Below are 27,779 nucleotides of genomic sequence, written 5' to 3'. Positions count from 1 at the left end.
CATTAAAAATGTAAACAGTCCATTTTTTCAGAGGTGCAAACCCATTTTTGAAAGCTCTGCTCCCCTCAAGCAGAAACAGCAGGCAAAGAATAGTTTCATATCCTCCTTAATTTTTTTGTCTTTTTTTTTTTCCAGGGAAACAGTCTGTTTATCTCCACAATAAGTCACACTCACCTTCTGCCAGAAGCCATCTAGTAGCTGGTTAAGCTGTCCCATGAACTCATCTATCAGTTGAGTTCGGGCACGATCCACCTGGCTATAGATGGCAATTTCTTCGCTGCAGAGTACGTAATAAGTCCTGGAGGAAGCCTCAAGTACAGACATATCAGAGTGTTTGGCCACGATGTCTTTTAGCTCTCTCAGCAAAGCATCCAAATGCTGTAGGTGAGAGAAATGGCATTTAGGTAAATTGTACAAAAATCCACTTATGCTTTAGAAACATTTCACTAGGCCTATATATCTCTATAGGTCATATAGCCAACATGAAACAAATGCTAGTCTAAGGAGCAGAGGGGCAAGATTAGAGGATACAACTTCTTTAGTGGGTTTATAGCTCCTCTTCATTATTACTGTCTCTGTATCTTCCTAGAGAATGAAGCGACTGCTTTAAGTTCTACTTTATCAATACATGTTTGGCACTACATAAAAATAAAGACAGAGCAGGGAATAAAAAAATGCCTTTCCAAAGGACAGGTGTGTCTCCAAGCAATGGAAGTTGTCTCCCTCAGCAGCAGAGGAGGGAGAATGTTTCATATCATGTCAGCAACTGAGGTCTTCACTCAGTGAGAAGAGGTAACTTCTGCAATTCTGTTGACTCTCTCTACCAGTTAACATTTTGTGCTGAAATTAACCTAGGAGTGTTTGCCTAACATTTCCTCCTTGTAAACATCGCTGCTTAAGAATACATTAAGCTATTTCAAGGATTTCATCTATCCATTTCTGACCATCCCTTTCCCAATAGCAGATATACTATCTCCATTCTTATCTTTCAGTTACTGTCATACCCCAGCAGCTGGGAGTCAGTCTTCAAGGAGAATGAAACCTATTCTGTTAGACTCCTGGGAGACACCAGCTTAGACACATGGCATAACCCACCCTCTATCCACCCAACAATGAAAAACCCAGGGCTGGGCCTACCACATGAAACCACAAATGACTGCCCACCAGGGCCAGTCACAGCATATCAGAATGGACAAGCACTAAGGCTTTTCTTTGGTAGCCCCAAATAAAAAAGAAAAGCCTGAATAAAACTGCTTTCCTCAAGGTATGAGACCATTTATTTGTATTTCAACAGTCTCCTATTTGTTCCAAGTCCCACTAAACTCTGCACATTGTCACATAAATTTAGTGCATTCAACACGAACAGACTACCGCAATTCCTGTTCACCTTCTCTAGACGTCCTGTACTGTAAACATCTAAATCATAATACTGAGGAATCTGCAGAAGATTTGCCACTTTTTGTGCATCTGTTGAATACTGCAGAGAAAAAACAGGATATGAGTACACTGTAGGAATTTTAATGAAATATTTAACATGCATTCACAGAGCAGCTGTTAGTTACCTTTGCCAAGAGCTGAGGAAGCACCATAATAAAGTGTTCAGTAATTTTGGTACAATCTTCCAATTGTATTTTCTTCTCTTTTACTGACAGAATCTGCAGATAAAACATTTTGTTTCAATTATAAAATCTCTTAGATTTGAACGGAATTTTACATGTAACCCAAGGTTAACCCACATGCCTTTGTCTAAAGCATATCAAGCTAAGACAAAGATACTTTTCCATGGAGACAACCAGATGCTTTTTATTTTTTTGTTAACCTTAAATTAGACTCAAATTGCTGAACAGCTATATCTCATGGACAAAATGTTCACCATTTGTCAATAACATGTTTCAACTGGCTTTCCTCTAATGCTTATCTCCTCAAACATTCACTACTAATAAGATCTAGAGGTCAAAAGACACTATGTCGTTTCATAAAAATAAGCTGGTTTATTTCCTAAGATATACCTACCACAAGGAACATGCTGTCTGGAAAAGCACATAAGGCAAAGAGAATGTGATTACAGGACATTAAATAAGACTAAGATGCACTGACTTTTTTTGCTGCACCTCTGCCCACTGGAGGATGACCTTCAGCTGCTTCTCTAACCGTTGCGAGGATAATTTCAATGAGAGCACTTTCATGGGCATCACTGAGTGCTGTAAGTAAATCAGTTTCCTTTCAGTATCACACAAAAGAAAAATGAAGATGTAGCAACAGCTAATGTAAAGCCTACTCATTTATCTGAGCAACTGTGGAAGGACACTACAGAAAGAAAGATGCAATGTTGCAAAATAAACACCTAGAGAGTGTTTGATTTCATTTGAAGAAAATTATTTTCTACATTTACTGAACATGAAACCAATTCCTCCTCTCTTAGCTAAATTTTTTAGGGCAGTTGGGCTCCCAAAAACACAGACAGTTTTAATGAGGCCTACTCCTACTGACTACTATCTCATTTAGAACAAACCTGCTCCTTAGAGAACAAAAATGCTTTAACTCACTGGTGTCTACAAACTTTGACTTCAATCACACAACCACCTCCAATTCTACTACAACAATTATTCATAGAATCATTTGGGTTGGAAGAAACCCTTAAAGATTTATTTAAGTTCACTTTAAAATAATTCTGCAAAAAACTAATCCTCTAGAATGTGAGACGTCACTGAACTTAACACGTTACTCATTTTCTTTTCAGGCATGAACAATATCCCTGAAAGACTACACTTCAATCAATTAATACTTTTAGATTCTTAAGTTTTGGACAAAAAAAGTGAATGCTACATAAGCATTATGGCTTCATTATGCAAGTATTCTTGCAAAGTTTCTACACTAACATTACATAAATACAGAATACTGAATAAAACAAGTATGTTGATACAGATATCACATTGGCAGTGCATTGAGTTGCATCTGTTTTGTGGCCCTTGGGGTCCACAATTTGGGATCAAAGGGTACTGCAATATGGAATAGTCTTAAAACTACCTGAAGGCAAAGTTCAGAAAACAGTATCAAGAAATTCATTCAGACAAAACTAAGCTCTTTGCTCACCCACCTTCTTCATCTTCTTCAGCATTTTTTAATAGAAGAGTAGTCATGCACTCCCAGTCCTTCAGGAATTTGCCTGCCCAGTCCCACAAGCTGTCTATGAGGTATGCAACATGGTTGTGTAACTAGGGATAAAAACACAAGCTTATAGAAGCAAACACATCATTAAAAGAAATACAGCTTCATATGTTCCTCTCCCTTTTTCCAATTACAAAGCTCTGTCATTCACACAAATATTCACACACAGTATTCAAACATATTTAGTTTGAGGCTGACCAACATTTAAATACCATGTCTTCAATCTGACACAAAACAGGAAAGTGGGGAAAGAAAGCTTTTCTTTTCTCTTTGTAGGACACCTTTCCTTTGTAATTTAAGTAATCTCTTTAAAACTAGATTCTGTATTGCTTTCATATTGCTGATCATAACAACTAAAAACCCAATCTTGGGACTAGAAGTGAGTCAACATTTAAGCGACGTCTGTGAAATTCTTTGCAGAAAGATTCAAAACTGCTGTGCCTGAGACACTTCGACCAGACACAGATCTGCACCACTGTAAAAGCCAAATAGTGAAGTACAGCACTTAAGCTGATAAAACTCTCAGTAAAATTAGGCAGTTCTTAATCAGCATAGAGCCATGGTACAGCAACTCATATCTGCCTGCAGAAAGACACAGACACATACCAAAAACCCCTCACTCAGTGGCATTAGTCTTTCACGTTGTTTTCAGAAGTTGCTTCAGCACTGATTCTCTCCATCATCACAGTTGTAAATTAATTTTAATACAACAGAACAGAAATGTATTCATTAAAAACTCATCCTAGAGAGTGAAAACATCCTAAACACCAAACATTTCAGAGCTCACCACCAGAAATAGTTTTGAAAAGGAAGCCAAAACTTGATTTAACATGCAGCACCGATTTACAAGGCTTACTGCAGGGGCTGTTCTCCTCACCTCACTCTCCAGATAAAAACGTATTAATCTTTTCAACTGGTCAGTACTCGCCCCAAACTTCCCTCCTCCTTTGGGCTGAACTTCTTCATCTCCCTCATGACTAAGCAGCCTGCCAACAGAAAAGGAAGTCAGTCCAATTCTCCCACATTCTCCTTATACTCATTTGCCAATGTAACACTAATTCTGTCAAATCCCAAGGACTGTATTTCTCTACATGTCTATTTATTTACTCCAAATTACATTAGACTTTCTTATCAGATGAAAGGAAAAGAGATTAGATTATTTTCCATTATGAGACACCCCTATGGATGGCAGAGACTATTTCTGAAAGTTTCACAGGTACTCTGCCAGCTTTCTGGACAACAGATGCAGATTCCACAGCGATGAACATATAATGAAGTAGGCATTTGTTCCTGCTTGAAAAGGGGCTTGCCCTAGGCTGAATTTAAACAACTGGGTAGCAATATTACTACCCAATCATTATTCACATCATGGTGTTTCTTGAAACTGAAGCTTCTTAAAGAAAGCACAGTATCTTATAAGAGGCGGTTTACTCAAGGTCACAAATACAGTGGAAAAAATGTTCTTCCTCTTCTGTCTGAAGTATGAAGCACAAGACAACACTTCAATTTCCATTTCCCTCTTTATCCAAAATGAGTGTGACTGTACTGCTCATGAAAAGTGCTAATCCCAAAATAAATAGAGGAAGGTCATCCCTACAGATTAATATAAGGCCCAAATGGCTTAGATTTAAGAGCAGGACCACATTACTCAATGTCATTAAAAGATTATATTTCCAGAAGTTGCTTCTGTTGGAATAATTTATGCCAGCTAAGTAAGTAACTTATGTTAACAATGCAGGTATTGAGGAGATTTCAGGCAAACCAAGAAGAAGGGGAGAGGGTGCATAAGCATTTATACTAAAACTTATAGCAGCATGACCAGGGAAATGAGGGGGTCACTAACATCTCTATCATACTAGAATGAATATTTCTATACTGGCAGAAGCACCAAAAGAAGAAATGGGCAAACAAGAATTAGGTTTACAGGGTCAAAGTGTCCACAATGCACTGGGAAACTGGGTAGAAAAAAAAGTAAAGTTATCAAGGCAATCACTTCAATGGCAAAAAGCAGCAGTGTTCCGAGAGGAAAAACACCTGATTTATCATAGAATATTAGGACCAACACAAAAGACTGAGTAAGACTATAAGATGTGATAGAAGACTTGTCAAAACAGAAATTTATCTTCATTTGTCTTTCTGTTAGACTTGGCTTCACAAACACCAGAATGTCAGCAATTCAGCAGATAGGAAGAGACAACTAGGAGGAGAGTCTGCATGTGTGGAAACACAAATCATTATTATTTCTGAATTTTTCCCCACAAAAGTCTTGCCAAAATATTTTCATTTCTCTCTGTAAGGTAAAATTATTTCTCTCAGCTGTAGAGACAGAATATTTATTTCTTCTCTTTTTAGTACACCAACTCCATTCACTTCATGCAACCATTGTTATAAGAAGACCATTTATAAGAGTTACTCCTGGGGAAGATAAACCCTGTACTTCATTAACCTGACAGAAAATTGGGAGGGCTTTTTAATCTGCTGCATCTCCCATTATTCAGCCTTTACAATGTATAAGCCATCTTCCAAAGGGAGAAGAGGAGGCTGTTTTTGTGATTAATCACCAAAGCTATGGAAATCCAGCAGATGCCAAGTGATGAATTATCTTGTAAGAAGCAAAGCAACAGGAAAAGAAAGCAGAAAGAAAGGAGGTATGTTCTCAACATAGCATGGCATCTGTGGATCAGTCAGTTGTTTCATGTTCTCTCTGTTAGTCTTGCAACTTTTCTCATGCCTATTGTGCCAGGGCTGTGCGGGGGAACAAATGATTACCCCCAACCAGCATTTCTCTTCTGATTCAGTAGAAGAAAGCACATCCACTACCCTCATGGTTCACAATTCCAGTAGAAAAATGAATGGTTAGTGTTCCTCTTAAATAAATCCACCTTTATTCTGAAACAAATGAGAATACGCAAGAAGTAGGCATGCAAGCAGGCAGGCAGAGATACCTTTTATAAAGGAATTCCCCAGCTGCTACTGCAAGCGGACGGTGTGTGGTATAAACAAACTGGTATAACATTTCACAGTCTTCAGTTGATAACACGTCCTCACAGTTCCTAGGCAAAAATAACAACGGAAGTTACAGTTCAGGTTCATCTGCAAAGAATATTATGAATGCTATGTCCAGCTTTTACTAGACTTGTTTCTCCACAGCCGTGCAACTTGTTTAAACAGCAGAATTTTTGTAGGATGTATCTAAAAATGCTATCAAACAAAATTGGCAACATTCTTTTACTCACTGTGTAGAGAAACAGAGGTCTGTGTAAGCCATGATGAATCAGGCCCACTGCATGGACATGAACATTAATTTAAAGTATAATTTAGGTTGATCAGTGGTCACAGTGAAAGAGTAATCGTAATCAAATAGGAAAGTCATGCCTCTACTTTATGCTTAGATGTTCACCATAGAAAATAATAAACAAGAAGCTGTCTTCATTTTGCAGTACAAATTATTTTTAAATTATTTATTTCAGTATTTCAAAACCTATGTTCTATTACACTAGGCTTATACAGTCACATGTAAAAGGAAATCAAAACACATTACTGATAGCATTCTTATGGCTGTGACCTTTCTGCACAAACACACTCAAAATCACATTTTCATTCAGCCACAGATCTTGAGAATACCACAATGCCAACTAGTAAGCCTAGAACACTCTGTGAGAGGTAGAAATGGTATTAATATCAACCTTTTACAAAAAAGAAACTGAAGCATCAAGGTTGAATAACCCACCAAAGAGGTACCAGAGGAGCGAAGCTCAAAGCAAGGATTACAGTTTCAAAATGCCTGCTTCTTACTGCCATAGCAACATCACTGGACTAAGCTACTTCAGAGAATGAAAGAGCAACATATGAGATCCTTAACCTTACTACAGCCAGGTAAGGGGAAAGGATTTTTATTTATTACTGCACCCGATCCTCAGGTAGTAACAGTTTAAAACCATCTACAGCAGTGGTCCAATACCTTCTCTAAAGTTGAGGGTTCATGTTCTTCATTTGCTGGGAGTGATATCTTAGAAAAATCAGCAGCCCCTCCTGTGCTTGCTCATTTGTCTCCAAACCCATCATATCCTATAGCATCCTCACAAGTCATAAAGCCCCAAAACATGCTCCAACTTGGCTGAAAAATAATGAGCTCATATTCAACAAGAGTATCACTGGAGTGTCCACTGCAAATATCTTTTTTAGCACTGTCTTGGATTTAAAATCAGTAGGGGGAAGAAAAAAAAAAAAAAAAAGACAGCACTCATTTCTCACAGCCAATAGCCTCTCATTTATAGAAGTTGATACCCCATGAATTTTAGCTTTACGATATATTTACTCATGTATCACTTGAATTTTTCAGTTTTTCCATGGTTACAATGGTCACTGAAACAGTAAAAACGTCTTTAAATGGAAGTGCTGACGGTATGTCTCCAGAAGTGATGGGTCAGTACCACAGGATAATGCTTGCCCTCAACCAAAAAGAAAAGCTGCTTTACATACTTCAGAGAGGGTTCAGTGGCCCTTTTTAACATGCAATTCCCTTCAGTATATATTTCCAGTAATAGGACATATAGAAAATGCTCTGAGTATACATATATCTTGTTAAATCTGCATAAAGGAAAATACTTAGACTTATTCAGTCATCTACAGAACTGGGGAAATCGAGGAAAAATGTGTTTATTGAGGTTAAACAGTAAGAAACTGAAAGAGGTAACATGGTGTGTTAGAGTATATGAATCAGCATTGGTGTGTCCTGTGAAGCCATGAATGAAGCATCATATTTATTAAACTTCTACAGGTTTAACAAGTGAAAGTAAAACAAATGCTGACAACAAATTGCACTTACAGGAATAAAAATATATGATAAGGCAGGTCTTTATATTAAAAGGAAATGGGGAGTTTATTGAAATAAATGAGTAGTCTGGCAAGGTTTCTTTCATTCTTTTTAATGTCAATCTATTATTTAGTTCTTTTAAAGCATGTATTTCTCTGAAGCTGCCCTTGTCATTTTCTCTCTATGCATTTTCAAAAAACTGTGGATAGCTTGAAAAAGAAGAAATTTCTACACAAACATACCATGATCTACAGTGGGCCAACACAGAATCACAGAACAGCTAAGGACGGACAGCACTTCTAAAGATCATCTAATCCAACTCCCTGCTCAGAGGATGATCAACTACTGCAGGTTGCTGAGAGTTGTGTCCAGTCAGGTTTTGAATATCTACAAAGGCAGAGACTCCACAACTTCTCTGGCAAACTGTTCCAGTATTGGACCATCCCCAATGTATAAAACTTTTTTCTTATGCTTAAATGGAATTTCCTCTATGAACATGCCAAATGCACACATTTTTTTAATAACTGAATTTTTTATTCTTCATATTTCAGGTTTTCTTTTTCACATTTGATGGAAATTGTGAATGCAACACCTGTGTGTCTCTATTTTTAAAAAATTCCTTGCCTAAATTGTTCAGATAGCTTGAAGACCTCAGCAACATGCCTGCCATCTCTTTAAGTAGAAATTAAGGACTCTGCCTTACCAGTACAAATGAAACTGCCTTACTGCCTATTCTAAGAAATCTCCTTTGCTTAGGAAAGGCCCTGGGGGTCCTGGTGGACACCAAGTTGAACATGAGCTACCAACATGCCCTTCCAGCAAAGAAAGCTAATGGTATCCTGGGCTGCATTAGGAGGAGCATTGCCAGCAGGTCGAGGTCGAGGGAGGTGATCCCTCCCCTCTACTCAGCATTGGTGAGGCCACAGCTGGAGTGCTGCATCTAGTGCTGGGCTCCCCAGTATGAGAGACATGGACATACTGAAGAGAGTCCAATGAAGGGACACAAAGATTTTTAAGGGACTGGAGGAGCATCTCTCCTATAAGAGAAGGCTGGGGGAGCTGCCACTGTTCAGCCTGGGGAAGAGAAGGGTCAGGGGGATCTTACCAATGTGTGTAAGTACCTGAAGGGAGGGTGCAAAGATGATGGAGCCAGGTTCTGTTTGGTGACAGGACCAGAGACAGTGGGAGGGAACAAACACAGAAGGTTCCCTCTGAACATCCGAAAGCACGTTTTTACCATGAGGGTGACAAAGCAATATAACAATATAAGCTGCCCAGAGAGACTGTGGAGTCTCCATGGCTGGAGATATTTAAAAGCCATCTGAATGTACTCCTGGGCAACTGCCCTAGGTGGCCGTGCTTGAGCAGGGGGGTTGGACCAGATGACCTCCAGAGGTTCCTTCTAACTTCAGTCATTCTGTGTTTCTGAAGTCCCAACCTCCTTGGTTTTGTCTTCAAAGAGGCTAGGAATTTACCCCAGTTACATTAGTCTACAGCAGTGTTACTTCCTCCCTCCTCAAGACAAGAGCAGGTCAGATGCAATAGCTCTAGCCATGTATGAAGAACTCCCTAATAACACAGAAGCAAAGGAAGGAGAAACAACCCATTTTCTTTGCAGCACAGGCTGACAGACACTCATGACACCACTTGAGCACCCAATTTTTTTTTTCCCCTGAATGGGAGGGTATACCTGTATATACTACTACAGCTTTTCACAACCACTGCTTTCAATAATACAATGAGGTTTATACTCATAAATCCCACTCAAACGAGTGCTTAAGCGTCTTACTTGCCTCTGGAAGTAGCAGCACTTGACTACACCTGCTACCACTACCATTAATACCACAGTAAATGGGTGCCTTTCTTTTTAACATACATAAGCCAATCATCAAACATTCAAAGAATACTCCAAATACAGCAATAATACTGCTACAAATTTACAGCCCTCAGAATGCCAAGCAACAGATAAAGGTTAAGCCAGAAGTGCCTGCCAGTGTTTAGGTGCCTAAAAATAAACAGGCATGGCCTTCCACATACCAATGTCATGACATACCATCTTCTCTGCACTTCAGTGTGAACATGTCATGAAGAAGTTGGGATATTCTAAAGGGAGATCACAGACCCATTTTGTTCTGCATGTGGCACCAGCTAGAATATTTTATATCTTGCTTTTTGTTCCATTTTACTGTATGGAAGAGACATGACTGCTGCCATTGCCTCTCTTGGTCTGTGCCATTGCTTATACCAAGGATAACCATCAAAATCATGACAGTAAAATAAAAATACACCTGATGCACTTTTCAAAGTTTTGCCACCTTATTATTTTTGGTTTTAATGGTTGTGCAAGGAAAGATCTGGTACACATTATGGGGACATTGGTAATCCAGGGTATAGCATCTCAATTTAAAAAAAATATATCTATTGATTTTGCATTTTAAATTAATTAAAGTTCAATGTCCAAATCTTCAAATACATTGTAAAAATATAATCCATACACTGAGTGCTATCAACCAAAAAATGCAACATCTGAGTTAAAATTTTTCAGTAGAAAAATCAGTTAATCTGTTTTTATCTCCCTCTTTCTCTTTCTACCCTGCTGTCACTTCAGGTATTTCAAGATGACACTTTGGTGATCAGAGAGGTAACATGGTTGCCACTACAGTATAACAAGAGTCCTTTCCCACCCACTTTAAAATAGGATTAGCACGTTTCAGTACACTGTGATTCTATGATTATGCTGTGACAGAACATGGGAAGATGCACATTAGACAGATGCTGTAGGGTATGCTGTTTTGGTTAAGAAACATAACCCTATGAGACATGAAATTCTTATTTTTTCTTCTTAACTCTTCAGACAGGAAAGGTAAGATGTCAGAAGAGAACTCAAGGTTCTTGAATAGAGGTGCATGATGGCAGAAAACTGCTGAAGTTAACTTCCAAGAAAGCATAAACCTGAGAATGGAAAAGAGATGACAGAGGAGAAAGCACATGCCTTTGTTCCATTTTGGTCTTTCACTTTTGTTTGGAATAGGCTTGACAAAGCAGTACCATAACTCCATCTGAACTGGAGCATGATGGACCTAAAGGAATCACAAAAGAGCTATGAGGAGTTCCATGACATTTCCTTTCGACAATACTGAATCTGCTACAAGCAGGTTATTGATGCAAGAAATCAGAACTGTGCAGAGTAATTTGCTTCACTGCTTCATATACTACTTTTATCAACTTCAAGATAACATTTCTTTATTTTTCCTAAAAGCCACTAAACAAGACAAAGGTGGATAATTTCCTTATTTGTATGCAAAGCATGTCTCTCTCCAGCTTAATTTTCGCAATCACATGAAAACACTTTTTATAATAGCATTTAAGCCTTTAGTAAACTTAACTGGTTTTCTGCAAAATGGCTTCTCTGAATAACCTTGCTAGATACAGTGAATTTGCCTAACAAACATCGATTTCTCCTCTGAAGTCCATGGCTTAGTTATGAAATAACCTACAGAACCACAGTTCAACTCTCCGATAACAATTAATTACTTGTCACCGGACATCTACATCTACAACTAAAACTAATATATTACATTATTTATCATGGCATGCTCTGCCAAATCCAGTTTTCAGGTGTCTCCTACTGTGTAGCCCCTTCCTCTCCAGACTAAAACACTTTGCCCACTTAGTTGAGAATCAGAAGGGAGACTAAGATTTTTAATCACAACAGAGATGTATCCCTACTTGATTTGAGCCTCCTGTGCTAAGGAGACTGGGAGCTTACAAGGCTCTTTCTTGACTTTTAAGTTAGATTAACTCTACTGACCACTGTCAAAACACTGTGGTGAGAATTAATGTATTTATCAGCTCCATTAAATGGCTTTTAAACTATTTATGTGAAGTCCTCAGTGGGTGCAATATACTCACAGATCTCAAAGACAGCTCTTCTAGATTTCAGACTGGAGAGTTTTGTGTATAAAACTAAGTTTCATTTCTAGTTACATTTAACTAATGTAATACAAAGTAATTTTCCCCTTTGCTATTTACATATTCAAGCTATTTGTTGATTTGTCCCCCTACCTGCACCGCTTGTAACTTTTCCTCATTCATCTGCTACAGTTACCTAATTACTTTTGCTGCTTTGTTAAGCACACATAAATGAACAGAATTGTCTGGCTGTAGGCACACTAAACTGATTTTCTTCATAAAGTGCAATGTTTTCAGTAAGATTCCTTGGTCTCTCATTGTCACTCCTCTCCCTTTTTATTTCTTTCTAGTTCTACTCCCTCTCAGATCCTTTGCAACATTCATGCTAACAATTATGCATAATTCAGTAGCATTAATAATTTCTATTATGCTAAATCTCATAGGCTCATTTCAGTTTTGGGATCACATCACACTGTGTAAAAATAGAAATCTACCAGCCCAAAGACCTTGGCATTCAACTGAGACAACATGCAACAAACAAGAAGAAAAAAGTCTCAGCTCACGGAAACAGACAAGATGAGAATACAAACATGGATTTGGAAAAAAAAAAAAAGTCCACAACAAAACAGGTATACACATAGTGAGAGTGTTTTGAATCAGCACTGGATTTTTTTTTAATAATGCAACACATCTAAGTGAATTGAAAAGATTAGTGTTTTCACCACCTCTCTAGCTAGCAAGAGAGAGAATGTAAAGGCCAGCATAGCAGATTTATGGGCCAGAGGTATGCAGTATAATCAATGTATATTCCACAGGACTGGACTGTAGTGATGTTTAAAAGGTGATCAAAGCTGTTACTAACATACAGGGAGCACAGCTCCACGGCAACCGTAAAACATCACAAAAATGCTTCATTGGCAACAAGGTCTTGATACTATACTCACCCAAAAGACAATTATGGAAGCCAGTAAAAGAAAGTTACTGTTACAGTAAATTTTCCCCAAGAAAGTCACAGAGCACCCAACAGACTAACTGGAGGAAAAAAGTTACTCCTGGCCTTGCTTCTTGCCAACACATGTCATTAAAGGACAAAAGATTCATTCCAAGATTAGAGACATGTTCTAAAGGCCAGCACCTGACCAGTTAAGATTATATTATTTGTTAAAAATGCATGATTCCAAATCAAGTATAGGGAGTTCATGAGATAGAGGTTCTTGTCAGTAACTTTAAAAATAGAAACTTGATCTGAAACATCTTTCATGTCTCACTGAAAATGCAAGTTGGGCCACTAGAATTTAGTTGCCAAATTTGCAGATGACAAAAATGAGCCATCCACACAGAAGCCAACACGGTATGACAAAAGCAGGAAAAAAAAGAAAAATTACATCAATGCATACAAGTAGAAGTGCCATTTATACAAGCTGTCATTTGTTACACTTTAAAGGCAGGGGAGTTGCTGTCCCCAAACCCATTTCATGCTTTACTGCATGTATCAAGCAACATTACTGCTCAATAAGCAGACACTGGTTTTGTGCTATGAGAGGCACCTATTTGACGCATAATAGCCCTGAAATTTCTTTGGTCTGCAATACCAGCAGCGAGTCCTTTCTGACAATACTGTAGGTACTGAGGCATAAGCTCTTCCCCTGGTAGAAAAGCATCTTGATGCAGGCTCTTATCAAGCAGTCTGTACATGTGACTGTATATTGTCTGCATTCACACAGGTTTTATAGACTGAACGGTACTAGTCTTATCAAAGAGAAGAGCTGTCATTGAATTTGCTTACTGAGTCCCCAATTACCACTTTTATCACTCCAATAATTAAGCCAAATCAGCAGGCCTCAGAGCAACTGGGGAGGAGGGGGGCAGAAAGGAGGATAGCTATGCAACATATGAGCAAAAAGGAAGAGGAGCATGTATTTTCTAGGCCTCCACGGAGCCTAATTAAAAACGCTTTCAAAAATGTATTCACTTTACTTATGAAAACTACATTTTATGATGGAGAAATGTCATTCAGAAAACTTTAGAAGGCATTTATTCACATTGGAAATCATATTTAAGAAAAATTAGGAAAAAATTCCTTCGAGGAAAAAGAAACATTGATCAAACTTTTATAGCTGCAGCTTGCATTAATGAGAACATGATCCCATATAATAAAGCCAGAGATGATAAACAGCTGCAGTGCCAATATAGCACTTGTTAGTTCAGAGACAGAACAGGGGCAGCCATAACTGGTGTAGAGCATCTTTGTACTTCAACAATGGTGTGCTGCTCCTCCTAGCACAGGGACACATTATACACACAGACATGGCATTGTGCATTGTTCCAATAGCTGCACACCATAGAGAACCAAGGGATGCAGAAATGGATGTTGTAAACACAGAAACAACAGAACCCTAGCTACTACTAGTGAGAGCCAAACAATGGTACTCCCTTCAGAAAAGCATACTATGTTCACAGCATCATATGCTGTTCTGATGTGTATGTTCAAGTAGGCCTATAGAAATGCCACTCAAATCAATGGAGTGTGAAGTGAGATAGGGGACCAGACTATAAAGAAGTACTTCAATACACAAATGTACTTTAAATTTAATGTAAATACCTATAACACCATATTATTTGGTCCATTAAAGTCTACTTCCTCACCTAGCAATGACCAATACTTCTGGCTTAAACAGAAAAGCAAATCCCACAAGGCTGCTGGACAATGCACCATGCTGTACATGGACATAAGCACCTGCATCAGCTGAATTCAACTAATACTCTAAGACAGAAGAGACACTTATTGAGTCCTAATGTCTCAACTCTATTAACAATGAAATGCAGTGGGGGTTTTATTCTCGTTTTGCTTTGAAAAAGAGGGACAAAGAATTTATTCTTCACATATTTTTCAAATAAAGTAATTTCTAAAATAAACATGCTGCTCAAGAATGTATCAGAATAGGATTCATATACTTCCGTAACATAAGTCTAGTTTTTCCCCACACTTCCACCTTGCTATTATCCTACCAAATCTATACCTCGTGGGTAATTTCCCAAGAAAACAACTCTTCTGTTAGTCTTCCACTTCAACAAAACCATACAGTTGCTCATTTCCTTTCAATCAGTCTGTTGTGGGCTCAATAGCTCCCGGGTTCTCTGCCATGGAGCCAAGAATGTGAAAGTCCAAATTCTAGCAACAGCCTCAAAGCTCAAGGCTTCCTGCATCATGTGGGGAGACAGGGAATAGGCAGAGTTCCCTGAGCTCCTGGTCAAGGCCTGGCAACCGTGGGACAGCAGATGGGGTGGTGACCCCATCTTTGGTGGGGACTTCCCCCAAGACAGGCAGATCCTTTATTTGAGAAAAGCCAAAATGAAAATATGGAATTTCCTTTCAGAAGGAAGTATAAAGATATAAAAATGTAGTTTTCATACTGAATCTCAACATAAGGGGTTTTTTAACATTAGTATTTCCCACAGAAAGAAAATGCCATATCTTGAGCAGCTTTAACTGTAACTCATATCCTGCCAGGAGCAACTGTTTCCCAGCATGTAACTGATTACAGGAAGATTCATCAGGATTGCATCTGGATCTTGTTGCCATTAAAACAATACAGTAAATTAAAAAAGAAATTATTTACTGTGACATAAGCATCAAGAGTTTCATGGCTTGAACTGCTACTTCATGGTCCTTGTCCAGAGGCATGGACACAATTCGATCCTAATGGATGTAAAATGACAATAAAAAGATGTAACATGGTTTGTTCTCAATAAACATTTTTTTTTGCTACAGCTAGATCATCTACACTAGTAGAGCAGAGATTTATTTTTATTTCAGCAGCTATTTCCTAAGAGACATAAGGCAACTTGATTACTACCAAGTAGTTCCCCAGCCCCTGAAAATTAACAGCGTGTTAATTTTTAACTGAATTAATCATACAGTAATATGATATTTTTTTATAGATGTAATGTATGCGTTCACAAGAAATCAACTACAGTCTACAAAATTAAAAGTGACTGACAACTTGTTTCTAAGATGTTACTACTGGCACTTCAGTATGTTAAATGAAGGTAGCCTCAGATTACAAGCATTATATAATCAGATTCTCCCATCAACAATGAAGTGCATGTACCTACATGTTACAGAAGCCAGTGCCTTGCTGGAAAGACAATTAGGACTTGAGTCATAAAGGTACTTCGTGGAATAGCAGCACTACTACTGGCCTCCAAAATTCACACTATTGTAACTTGGTACACATCCAAACACCTCAGCAAACATTGGAAATTTTCCTGTCCTATATACCCAAAACCTCACACTTCTCATGGTGGCCTACATCTAAGGTATATTAAGCCTTTGGACTTGCCTGTTTTGGGACTAACAGCTTTCTCGCTTAACACATCATTTCTAAATCTCTAGATTCATTCTACTTTGCACCTTCCTTTCCACCCCTTGCAGCTGGGTTGTGAGGGAGTCCATAAATCCTGAGTTTGAACACTCAAGGGTAAGAGAGGAGCATGCGAAACTCCTGCTTGTGGGAAATGGATTGATTGATGGTTATATGATTACATATCCCATCACTGAGAAAGCATGATTGAAAGATTCCAGATCAGTCTGTATTTTGTGTGAAGCTGTTTGGGTTTATTTTGTTTAGAGGGGAAGGAGTTGTTATGTTTGGGTTGGATTTTTTTGATTAAGGGATGGAGTTTGCAACAATCCATTTGTATAGCATTCTCCACACAGAGGGAGACCACAGTACAAGCAGACTGGAGCTAGTTCATAAGTCTTCAAATACCAATCCTGCTGTTGGTTACGCAGCTTACAGCAACCTTCTTATAGACAGAAAGGTAAGGGACTACCACATAACTGTTTAAAACAGGGGTTAATCTTAGATAGCCAAGTTTCAGTCTGAATAATTTATTCTTAAGATACCAACAGTAATCTATTTCTCATTCTTTGAGGATCTGTTATAGGTTATTTTTTACTATTAGCAACTGCTTTGACATACAGGTAAGTCCTGCAGCTTTTGCAAAAAGAACATGAATTACCACCCCATGCAGGCATTGATTATGTACTGATTCAGAGGGACTGAGATATCAATCACAGCATCTTGAGCTTTCTTATTCAAATACTGAAAAGGCACAGCCCCTTTGGGATACAAGTAGCTGACAAAATCATTACCAAGGGTAGGATTAAAAAAAAAATATAAAGGGCTTACTTCTTAAATGAGTCAGTATATTGGAATATGATAAAGGCAGTGTACAGGGTCAGTGCAGTCACAGAACAAGCTCTCAAAATTACAGCATATCACCTGACTTGTTCAGAAAGGAGATAAGGGATCCTTCTTCAAGATTAATACTAACATGGTGGATCAACAGAGAGCCATTCCCACATCAGTGTGATACATGATCAGCCAATCCAGTATCTACAAGGTTAACCCATTATCAGGAGCAGCAAAAAAAAAGGGAGCTTTAGAATATGAAATTCTTTGTCATCTGCTAAAGATCCTGTAAATAAATCTGGGCCATTCTGGGTGAATGGTGGAGATAAGTGACCAGAGTGCATGCTAACACCATTTTGTGCATAAGCTAAAGTGAAACAGAAAATTCCACAGAAACAGAGGGAAACATCTCTGTAAAACTCTTTCATCCACTCAGTCAAGCAGGCTGTTTCTGCAGTACTCTAAGCTCCTGTCAGTCAAGAGAGTGGGGAGATCAGCTCTGATCAAAACATCAGAGTTTACTGTGTATATCCCCAATCCGGACTTAAAAAACAGCAAACAGTAATCTATTTACCTTGAATCTGCTAGTAAAGAGATCCATCCTGGAAACAAGTTCTCTTCTGCTGTAAATTCCCTGCAGTCCCAGAAGACACTTCAACCGCACTTCAGCTTGCTACAAGACAAAGAGAAACTGGTTAACAGGAAAAAAACACGTATCTCTGATGTTATTCACTACTGGCATCTATATTATGTAAATAAGAGTTCTTTGTGGGTGCCTTCAGCAGACTACCCAAATATTGCCTCATCTTCTTAGTGGTATCAGTACCACTTCATTTGTGTGCACACACGGGTTTCTCTCTCTCGCTCACACATATACAGAGGAAGCCTATAGTAAGCCAAACTCAAAGGTGACAGGGAGCCTGACAAAAACTTTGCTAAGAGGGTAAAATACTGTCACAGATCTTACAGTTAATAAAAGCAACAGAATGCAAAAGATGCAGGATTTGTGCTATTTACCTGTTAAAGATACACAAACAAGAGTATGGATGACCTACTTAATACAATCAGCATTCAGCAAGGATTTATTTCATACTATTAGTACTGCTGCTTCATAGAAGCCTCAAAAATAAGTCTTTTCCTTATCCAGCTTTTAAATTATCTCATGCATATTGTGACACCTTTCAAATGACAAAGCCTTAAATGGCACTAGGAAAGTCATCCATAAGCTTATAATGTTAAGGACATCAGCAGAGACACTTAAATGAACTGCAGGCTTTGAATCAGTCTCTTCATATTTCTTCCTTAACTCCTCTTGCTAACAATAGCAGTAAGAATAATCAAGGAAACTCAAGAAAGGAGACCACCTACACATAGGCTATCTATTACTACAAGTTCCTGTTCACCTGCTTCGATGGAAAGCAAAGGATGACACCCAGTAGCAGGCTTTGACCAACAGTTTTGCATAAGACAGCTTTTTGCTAGAAATAGAAAATGAAAGATCAACAGGTAACAATGAGTACTACTCTTGAATCTGCCTATGACACACCAGCAGTACATACTCTATACTGTACTTTAAAATTAAAGGCCTTGTCTGAGAAAGAGACTGTTACCTGCAACTACTGCTTCCTACAGCCACAAGGGCTTCAACAGCATCAAACTCACTCACAGTCCTAACTTGCTACCCACCACTGCACAGAGGCACCAACTCAGCTCAGCCAACATACTTCAATTTTGGCTTCAGCTGCCCTCAGTATTTTATCACAAGGCTTTGCTTGTGAATAGGGACTGCTTTTGTGCTTGGGGAAAATTAAAAAAAAAAAAAAAAAGAAAAAAGTTTGCAATGGTTTGTTGGATAGTCACAAAGCCCTTGGTACACAGCTAGTAATGTCATTTGCATTTGTCAGTCAGGTGGCATTCAAGCGTAGGTCTGCAGATATAAAGTTTAATACATTAAACTACACCACCTGCCTTCTAAGGTATCCTGTTCCCACCCGAAAGCTCTCACTCATAATCCTATATGTATATGTTTAAGTGTTGAGAAAATTAACTCTAGTAACTATAAACAAATAAGTACTTTTACTATGACTAGTTCAGCTATTTTCCTGTTTTCAGCTGCATTTTCTCTTTCTCAACCATCTCTCCTTTTCTAGATTCATTGCTCCTCATAGTTTTAGAAGGATGTCAAGTAGTTTTGAATGATCAAGAAGCTATCTCACTACTTACCCTCAGCTCCTTTTGACAGTAATGTAGGCAAGTACAAACATCCAGTCATCTACTCCCCTCAATGGAACTACCATTCTAATCTTGATAAAATACCTGCCTGTTTGGTCTTTCAAAGCTGTGACAGAGTGAAGGGGAATTATGTAAGCACATTTTCAGGATACTCTGAACATACACAGTCCCTCACAGCTGCATCATAGTATATTTCAACCCTGACCTGCAAACAGACCGGCAGAAAACATCAGAAAGACAGTGGGCAGCTCTAGTGACCTCAGAGAGTTCTTCATGAGTTCCAGCACTGTTTAGACACACGCAGTTACGAGATTTCAGCCTCACCACTATCACAGAGATGGGACCATTCAATGAGCCTTACAAACACAGGCTGGGACCTGGATGATTTGATGGAGTTATTGGGTCATTTTTTTCCTTAACACTCCCCAAATAATAAAGTGTAAAAACTAGGTCTACTTCTGAATTACTCCTGAATAGCAAAGGCAATACAGCTTACCTGCCCTGTCAAGATAAAACAATTTTTAAAACTGCCCTCCCTCCCCCAAAAAAACAGTGCATATGCACCGAGATGACCTGTGGAGCAGAAACCCACTATGTAAACATGACCATTTGAAGAAAGAAGTACTTCAGAAGTACCCATAACCATGGAATCAGTTTCTACAGCCATGTTGAATGGGAAGCAAAACTAAAAACCTTTCAATTTCCTGAAAATTGCCAGGAGGATCACATGGTCAGGACACAGAAATTCTTTTTAACACTAAGTTTCTGTTTCCACAGGATTTCTTTGAGTGTTTTTCATAGTCTAATGAGAAAATCTCAATAACTTGCCCTGAAGTTCCAGACAAAGCTATTCTAACATTCCAAGTGTGCATCTCCAATGTATTTGCCTTCCTGTCTGCTAGCTCTGCCTTCCACTTTCCCTATCCTTAGTCTTCATTGTCTTGGTTTTTCTGGTCTTGAACTCTGAACTTTCTATACAGCACTTTCCTTCAACACCTACAGCTCGGATCAGCAGTGGTTTGATTGGATCTGGATGCCAATTTAGTAGCTATATATTCCCTTGAAAGAACACTACCGCCTCTGAGCGCAAGTTAGGTGCCTGGGTTTCACAAATGCACTGATAAGTGACTGGGCTTACAGACAACATTGTTCAACTGCACATATCTGTCAGATTTAGTATCAACTGTTGCTTGGTCTTCAAAACTAAGAAGTTAAATTATTTCTAGCAGATGAACATAAACTATTTGGAAATGCATTTTTATAGCACTGTCCCACAACTTACAACTGGGCCAAAGACAAATCCTCATACACAATTTTAAGCATATTATCACTGAATTCAGAACACCTAGGAAATTCTTGCACCTAGGAAATAACATTTCACATAAAAATACAATGTTTCATATCAGGATATAATGGCAAAATGGTAACTCATGGGGAAGAAGGAATCATTATATTCAAATAAGAGACTTTGAAGACAAAATGTTAATTTTATACTTCTCCCTTCTCTCTCTGCTTTAAAGCCTCCCAAATGATTCAACTTAATCTCTGTTTACAGTACTGTAGATGATGCTGGCCAGGTTTTCCCCTGATGTTAGAATACTTTTGTGGTTGTTCCACTCTAGGGCCTAAATTATTTGGCAAACTTCTTTACATTATATTCTAAGAGAAAATTGGCTCTGGGAGGTATCAGTTCCTTGCCACCCGCCCCCAACAAGATGGGATGGAAATTTATTAAGGAGGAGTAGTGGGAAATAACATTCAGATGTATATAATAGCACCACTGCCCCTGTTGCTGCCAAAAATGCCCTGCTCTCATTTTGGAATCGGGCAATTTAACAGTGGCTTCAAATCACAAAGCACAGCCGGGACCGCAAACACCAGTAATGGCACACTGCCAGGTCTCAGCCAAATGTGGAATATGGAAGACTTCTCACTTTATCTCACTCTACTTGCATCTACATTGCTTTCAGATAATAAGCTTTAGAAAAACAACCATTTCCAGTTCCCAGTAAATGACACTGGATGAGTGGATGAGCTATGTGCATTAATCAGAGACACCAGCTGTTAATTTTCACTATACAGCACTGGGAATGAAGACACATCATCTTCAAAAATGACTTTTCTTTTGAGAATCCTCCCAACTGAACATATACTAAAAAGATATTCTGATCAGATAAAATTTATGCAGGAAAACACAACAGTTCTTGATACATTTGTTGTTTCGGAAATCTAAATACTACCTGTACAGTAATAGCACAACACAGAGAGGCTTTGTGCTCCCCCTCCTGGCTTTGTGGTAAACTACAAATTCACTCACAGAACACAAACATTACCTAAAGCTGACAAAAAAAAATGAGGATGTTTTGGAATTTATATAAAAGCTATATATACTTTAAAAGGTGGCCTGCGGAAGTCCAGTGTGCCAATTTTGGTAATTAGCCATTCACAATAAATATCCCTATCCACCTAAAATCTCTCATGCACTTTAGAAGCATGAAAAAAAGCATGGTTTTGAGTTACTGTTTTCTGTTTGATTATTTTTTTGCTTTGGTGGGGTGGTTTTTTGTTTTATACATGTGCCCCTACTCAAAAAGAAAAAAAAAAAAAAGCTTACTATAAGGAAAAGGAGAAAAACCTCTGCAAAATGACTGGACTTTTGTAAATATTGTCTATACCTATTTCATTACAAATGAGAAATGCAATATTGAAGACTATTTTACTATAAGCAATACCTATTTGTTATTTTAAATAAATCCAACAAACCTAAAAGCAGAATTTTAATCAAAGTTTAACACTGCATGTGCTTAAAGGATATAGGCCATTTTACAATTGAGTAATGACTCCCGGTTCAGTAACAGATGAAGATAACTGCACACAGGGACACACACTGCTACTGAACTGGAAAAAATGTTCTCTGTTATTTAGTGCTACAACAGCTTTAAAACTAAAACCTGAAATGGGGAAGAAAGTAAACTATTTTTAGTACTACCACAATCTTGAATATCTTCTCTCAAGAATGTAAATGTTAGGATTCTTTAAAAAAAAATGTTTTTAATTTCCATCTTCTGCCCCCAGTAAGAAAAATTAAAACTTTACCTTATCATATAGCATCCACCCAATGTATTTTAAGTATTTATCATTTAAAAAAGCATCTGGGTATGTTTTAATCCAGCTGCCAAATTCTTCAATGCAAGTTGCTCGGATCTCAGGGATCACATCACTGTGAAATTATAAAAATTGTAGTATCAATACATTAAAAGTGTGTAATAGATATTATTTTATTTGCAATATTCTTATTTTCTGGAATTGCAGAAACATGTATAATCCAAAATATTACAAGTATCTTCACATTAGTGTTCTAAGTTAGTCTTCAATCAGAGTTAGGCCACTTTTAGCTACAAATGTTTTTAGGCAATTACTTTTTTAAAAAAATTCTGGATATCTTTTCATTTCACAAATGCACTGCTCTTTAGCCAGCAGGAAGAACTTTAGAAACATACTTAAGAAAGGTCCTTTCATAAACCCAAATTCTTTAAAATAATTTAACTGCTACACTTTCCTTGACACCATCAGTGCTTCTAGGATGTTTAACCTGATTCTGGTATCTGGACAATCTGAGCAAGAGTTTCTTGGGACTGCATACCCACATCACAGCTTTACTCTTACCAGTATCGGTTTAAAAAAGTCCCTTTGAAAATAGCATTCATCATGTTCTGTATCTCTAGAAGTTTATGCTCATACTGAAATACAAAGAGAACTGAATGTTAATATTGGTCCCACAATTCACTACACAAAAGAATTGCATCAGTGCACTTACAATACTACTGTGGTGCAAATTGCCTGTATATCAATACACAGAAAGATACAAAACAGCTATAAAGCAATCTTCACATATAGGTCCAAATTCCCTTTTTATGCACTTAAACAGAGAAGAAAGGCAGACGAGAATTCTCAAAATGCATCTATTCCACAACTGAGCCCTGAAAATCCAGTTATGAAGTTCTGGAAACCTAAGTCACTTAATAAAAACATTCTCTCATCAGCAGCATCAGGAAGGATGACAAGTTTAGGTTTTCCCCCCAATACACACATTTCCTCTGTTTTTCCCAGAAGATCAGATTTATGATGATACTAAAAACCCATGTCTCACCCAAACACTTCTTCCCACAAAAAAAGGGTTGTTCCTGTTACAGAGAATTCCATAGACATCCAAAAACTCAGAACACAGGTAATTGATTCTAATGTCAGGAGAGAAGGAATTATGCTTTGTGTTCATACATCAAGTCACCTCTACCCTCAAGCCAGAATCATTTCTTACAGTTATAGGCTTGTCTCTGGGAGTTGACAAGGAGCTGCCTGGCTAAGCAGGGAAGAAATAACAGAAACTGAACAGCAAGAAAGATACAAGTCATAGCTGAAGCTACAACTATTTTTACAATGCATTATTTATATAGAGATGACAACTATTCTATGTCCTTTTTCGTTCATTGAAATTCAGTTCAAGAACTAATATTTTGGCTTGTAATTCGTATAAACATATGCAAAACTGCACTCTCACAGCACCAGAGCTACTGATGGAATTACATGTGTGTGTAAATCCATATTTGTGTAGAGAGAAAGAGCTAAAGATGTCAGTTTAGAGAAGCAATTAGTAGTACAGACATCACAAGTTAACAGTACATAGGGCAGTTATTACCTTAGTCATTTTTGTACCATTTCATCTAGCCATTCACAACTGCTCTGTACCATGCATTAGATAAATATATAAACCTCAGAGAACTGCAGTGACCCAAAAGCAAGCTGTCAGCAATCCCTCTTTTTACATCTTCATGCATCCCCCATACAAGACACTGCCTAACCTCTTTCCTTTTTCTCTCTAGCTGGTCAAGTCTGTAATTGGTCCTCTTGCCACTTATCCTCTTCTTCTCCACCTCATATAATCTTTGAGCATTGTGCTTGTTGACATCAAGGTTCAGATGTATGCTTACAATTGCTGTCAGAAGTTTCATTGCTAAAAATGAAACAAACCCAACGTATTTAGCTTAGTTCAGAGATATGTAGCAGAAATATATTCACCACAAAAAGGATATGCTTAGCCAAATCCAGTTTATTATCCAAAATACAAACACTACAAGATGATAGTAGTTGGGTTTGGTTTTTTTTTTAAATTCAGCGTTTATTTTAAAGGCAGACAATGATTAAAAAAAGAAAATATTATTGGTGATTTATAACTCTTAGCCAGAGTTCTAGTCAAAGTAGTAATATACTAGACAAGTCTCAGTTTGTGTAATCTTGAGTTTTCTGCAAAAGAATCTAGAGTTGTGAAACATGTGACTTTCAGTAACAAAACAACAACAAAAAAAAAAACCAACAGTGAAGCTAGCCCATAAAAGACCAGGAATTTTAATATTTTACTTGAACTGACAAAAATTCACATTCCTCTAAGGATCATCATAGATTTCAAGTGGGGTTTTTGAGCCTCCAAAGAAACAGCATACTGTAGAACAAATTATACTTAAAGTGCTCTTTGCATGACAAAGATGGTATTTACTGGCTTTAGGGGGAGGGTGGGAGGGTGGAGAAAGAGGAGTAGCTTTAGTATCATCATGATGCATGAAACAAAAATGCATAACAAACATCATCCTTTTTAGTACAGGTACCACAAGAATAGCACCTCTCCAAAGGAAGCTTTTCCAGGTGAAGCATTTAATGCAACCTCATCACATTAATTAGCGGACAGAGGAAAACAACAAAATAGAAAACTGACTGAAAAATCAGTTACTGGAAAAAAAAAAAAAAAAGAATCAGCACACAGTGTAATTCTAAAGTTAATCATGTGAGGCATTAATGAAAATTTCTTTATAAAGAAAAAATTGATCTACATCTCTCCTATTTAAGCATATAAATTGCATTTGGATACACATGGGAACAAATAATTTATTACACTAACACACACTAGGAGGAAGGCAATGCATAAGTGAACAACTGCTCCACTAAAGAGAGCTTTTCAATTTTGAATGGTTTTGTTTGTACGTAAGTCAACAAAACTCACCATCTACAGCAACTCTGAGTTATTTTACCTGCCAAAGTGCTTGTGTGTCTAAATGCTCTGACCATGGAGTCCGCTAAGTCTGTAAGCAGAGAAATGATAGTGTTCATCAAATAGCTATCATACAGGATGCTGCACTGGCACTGTTGGACAAGCACTGCAATAAATTCACAGAAATTGGCCTTAAACTTCTTCCAGTAGGGTCCTGTTCTGATCAGCGGGTAGTCTTCGTTGTCCTGCGTGAGAAAGAAAAGTCAAGAGAAAACACACTGATTAGTTTTGTTTGTGCACGCCATTCACATCTCTTCCACTGAGTATCAGAGAGTTCTGCTGATAGTCAGCTTCACCTCAGTCCCCCAATAACTTTTATTCATGGTTATTATTCCAAAGTAGGGACATGCAACTAGGTTACAAGCAAGTACAAAGACAAACTAGTTTCACCAGAGCTACATTATCATGATCTGAAAGCAATGTATGTGAGGCAGTTACGGACAAATGGGAGAGGGCATGTGAAGCCACAGCATCACAAATAATTTGCACTGGCATAAACCATGAGCACTTCTGGCCTCTTCTACTTTCTCACAGGTAGTAGTGCTTCCCCACTTCCCTCCCCTTCCTGTTCCTGCAAGTGTGTGGTAAAATCCAGGAAGAACGGAAGTGACTGAAAAGTGAAAACAAACAACTGTGGTGTGAGCAGTATGGGACTTTTCCTCAGCAGCACTGCCAGTTTAAGCAGTTTATCACGCTACAGCTTAATGACAAATGTTAAGTCATTCACCTATACCACCAGCACCTAGGTCTTTGAAAACCTCCACAGAAACAGTAAGCAAGCAACCCTTTGACCTTATGCAAAAAGCAAGTTACAATAAAACCACAAGAGTGTTCGCAGCACAGTTGATACTGCCAGGAGGAAAGCAGACAGATGGCAGTTAAATGACTTCTCACACAAAATAGTGTGCCTCATGTGAAGAGCACACTAGGAATACTTTGTAGATGGCAATCTCAGGCAATGCGAACATTTATTTCATTTGCACCGCACAGATCCCAGGAATGGCTCTGAATATGAATTTGCATCTTGATGTGTAAACAGAGCCAGGGAACACCAAAACTTCACTCACTATGCAAAACTTCATCCTGAAGGCAGGCCGCTACTCAGCTGGTATTCAGACATATTCAGATGTAATTCTAACACACAGCTTCACACCCAGAAAAACCTCATGTACTTATAAAGTGTACTTCATGCTCTTCTCTTGTAACTTTGTTTCCAAAGCACAGGACCCTCTGCTTTCTTGAAAAGTAAATGCAAACAGACTGATCTCAGGGATGCCCACAACCCAGAACACACTGGGAATTTGGGATGCATTCTTGATCAGGTTCTAAGAGTCAGTTCAGAACCTAATAGTCAGTTCAGAACCTAACAGTAGTAGCAAATGCCAAGATATATGGTAAAGTCCCAGCAGGCCCCACTTAATGCTCCTTGATCATGACACAGACAGTAGGAAGACAACCTACAACTTCAGGATATACTTTATCACCATAGTTTACTCCTAAATCTGAAAAGCAGCACAAATACAGGAAGACATTGCACTTTTTAAGAGCATTTCTACTGTCCATGTTTATCATACTGGGATGCTGTTTAATGGTAACATGTATACTGTAAATATATAGATGGCACAATGGGCACACCACCTAAATTTAGGCACCTAACCTGGGATTCCCTTAGATTCCTTCCATCACCAGTACAGAGAAGCAACTCTACTTCCAGAAACCAAGTCAGATTAGGCACTTAACACAGGTTCTTCCAAGAGAACTACTCAAATCAGTCAACTGAAGCTCCTGCTCTGATTCATCCTGGAAATGTTTCTTTCTTTTATACAGAATCTACAGAAAGAGGAAAGTCAAAGTGAAGTGCCAACAAGGAGTTAAGATGAATTCCCCACAATGCTGCAAGTGTTGTATGGGAAGAGGCAATACAGAAAAGCTGTTTCTGTTCTCAAAATATTCTTCCAATCAAGCATTTGTGTTTGCAAGAGAATGTTTTGATGAAACAAGCCTTTGAAGAAATCTGTCCGTCAAAATCTCTGTGTGCATACATGTGTGTGCACTTATGCATGCATGCACATGTGTGTGTAGAGCTTGCTGGAAGGGATGGGGAACACTCTTGAACACCACTGCAGCTTGATGTACATCAGCCTGTTCAAAATGCTGATGTCCCTTTGACATCAGTAGTGATAAACAGGCACTTCAAAAGCGTGTTCATCCAAACCAGAGGTCTAATTGAGACCAGAGGAAGCAGACCTCAGAAGTACATGATTATCTCCATTCAGCAACACACAGTTTAAGATGTTCTGATGTATTCGCCTACACTGGAAACAGGAAATATAGCCAACAGAAAATGCTATAC

The 27,779-nt window shown here is 38.2% G+C and overlaps 1 protein-coding gene across 7 annotated transcripts in view; it reads right to left on the bottom strand.

Annotated features, from left to right (window-relative positions):
* Nucleotides 1-27,779, bottom strand: part of LOC113476617 (cohesin subunit SA-2-like) — a 63,417-nt gene that overhangs the window by 20,161 nt on the left and 15,477 nt on the right. For all 7 annotated transcript variants that reach the window (XM_026842455.1, XM_026842439.1, XM_026842422.1 and 4 more), the window contains 13 exons: nucleotides 25,407-25,611; nucleotides 24,186-24,337; nucleotides 22,993-23,066; nucleotides 22,423-22,546; nucleotides 17,669-17,767; nucleotides 15,517-15,596; nucleotides 6,114-6,221; nucleotides 4,046-4,154; nucleotides 3,098-3,215; nucleotides 2,098-2,201; nucleotides 1,563-1,655; nucleotides 1,388-1,477; nucleotides 175-378 (listed from right to left, as the gene is read on the bottom strand). In XM_026842455.1, coding sequence (XP_026698256.1) covers nucleotides 175-378; nucleotides 1,388-1,477; nucleotides 1,563-1,655; nucleotides 2,098-2,201; nucleotides 3,098-3,215; nucleotides 4,046-4,154; nucleotides 6,114-6,221; nucleotides 15,517-15,596; nucleotides 17,669-17,767; nucleotides 22,423-22,546; nucleotides 22,993-23,066; nucleotides 24,186-24,337; nucleotides 25,407-25,611 — 1,560 coding nt within the window. The remainder of the gene's footprint in view (nucleotides 1-174; nucleotides 379-1,387; nucleotides 1,478-1,562; nucleotides 1,656-2,097; nucleotides 2,202-3,097; nucleotides 3,216-4,045; nucleotides 4,155-6,113; nucleotides 6,222-15,516; nucleotides 15,597-17,668; nucleotides 17,768-22,422; nucleotides 22,547-22,992; nucleotides 23,067-24,185; nucleotides 24,338-25,406; nucleotides 25,612-27,779) is intronic.

Source organism: Athene cunicularia (assembly GCF_003259725.1).
Source record: "Athene cunicularia isolate RWA chromosome 1 unlocalized genomic scaffold, athCun1 chr1_part1, whole genome shotgun sequence".
In the NCBI taxonomy this organism is placed as follows: Eukaryota; Metazoa; Chordata; class Aves; order Strigiformes; family Strigidae; genus Athene; species Athene cunicularia.
Note: the sequence above shows the minus strand (reverse complement) of the source record. Positions and strands in the feature narration are given on the sequence as shown.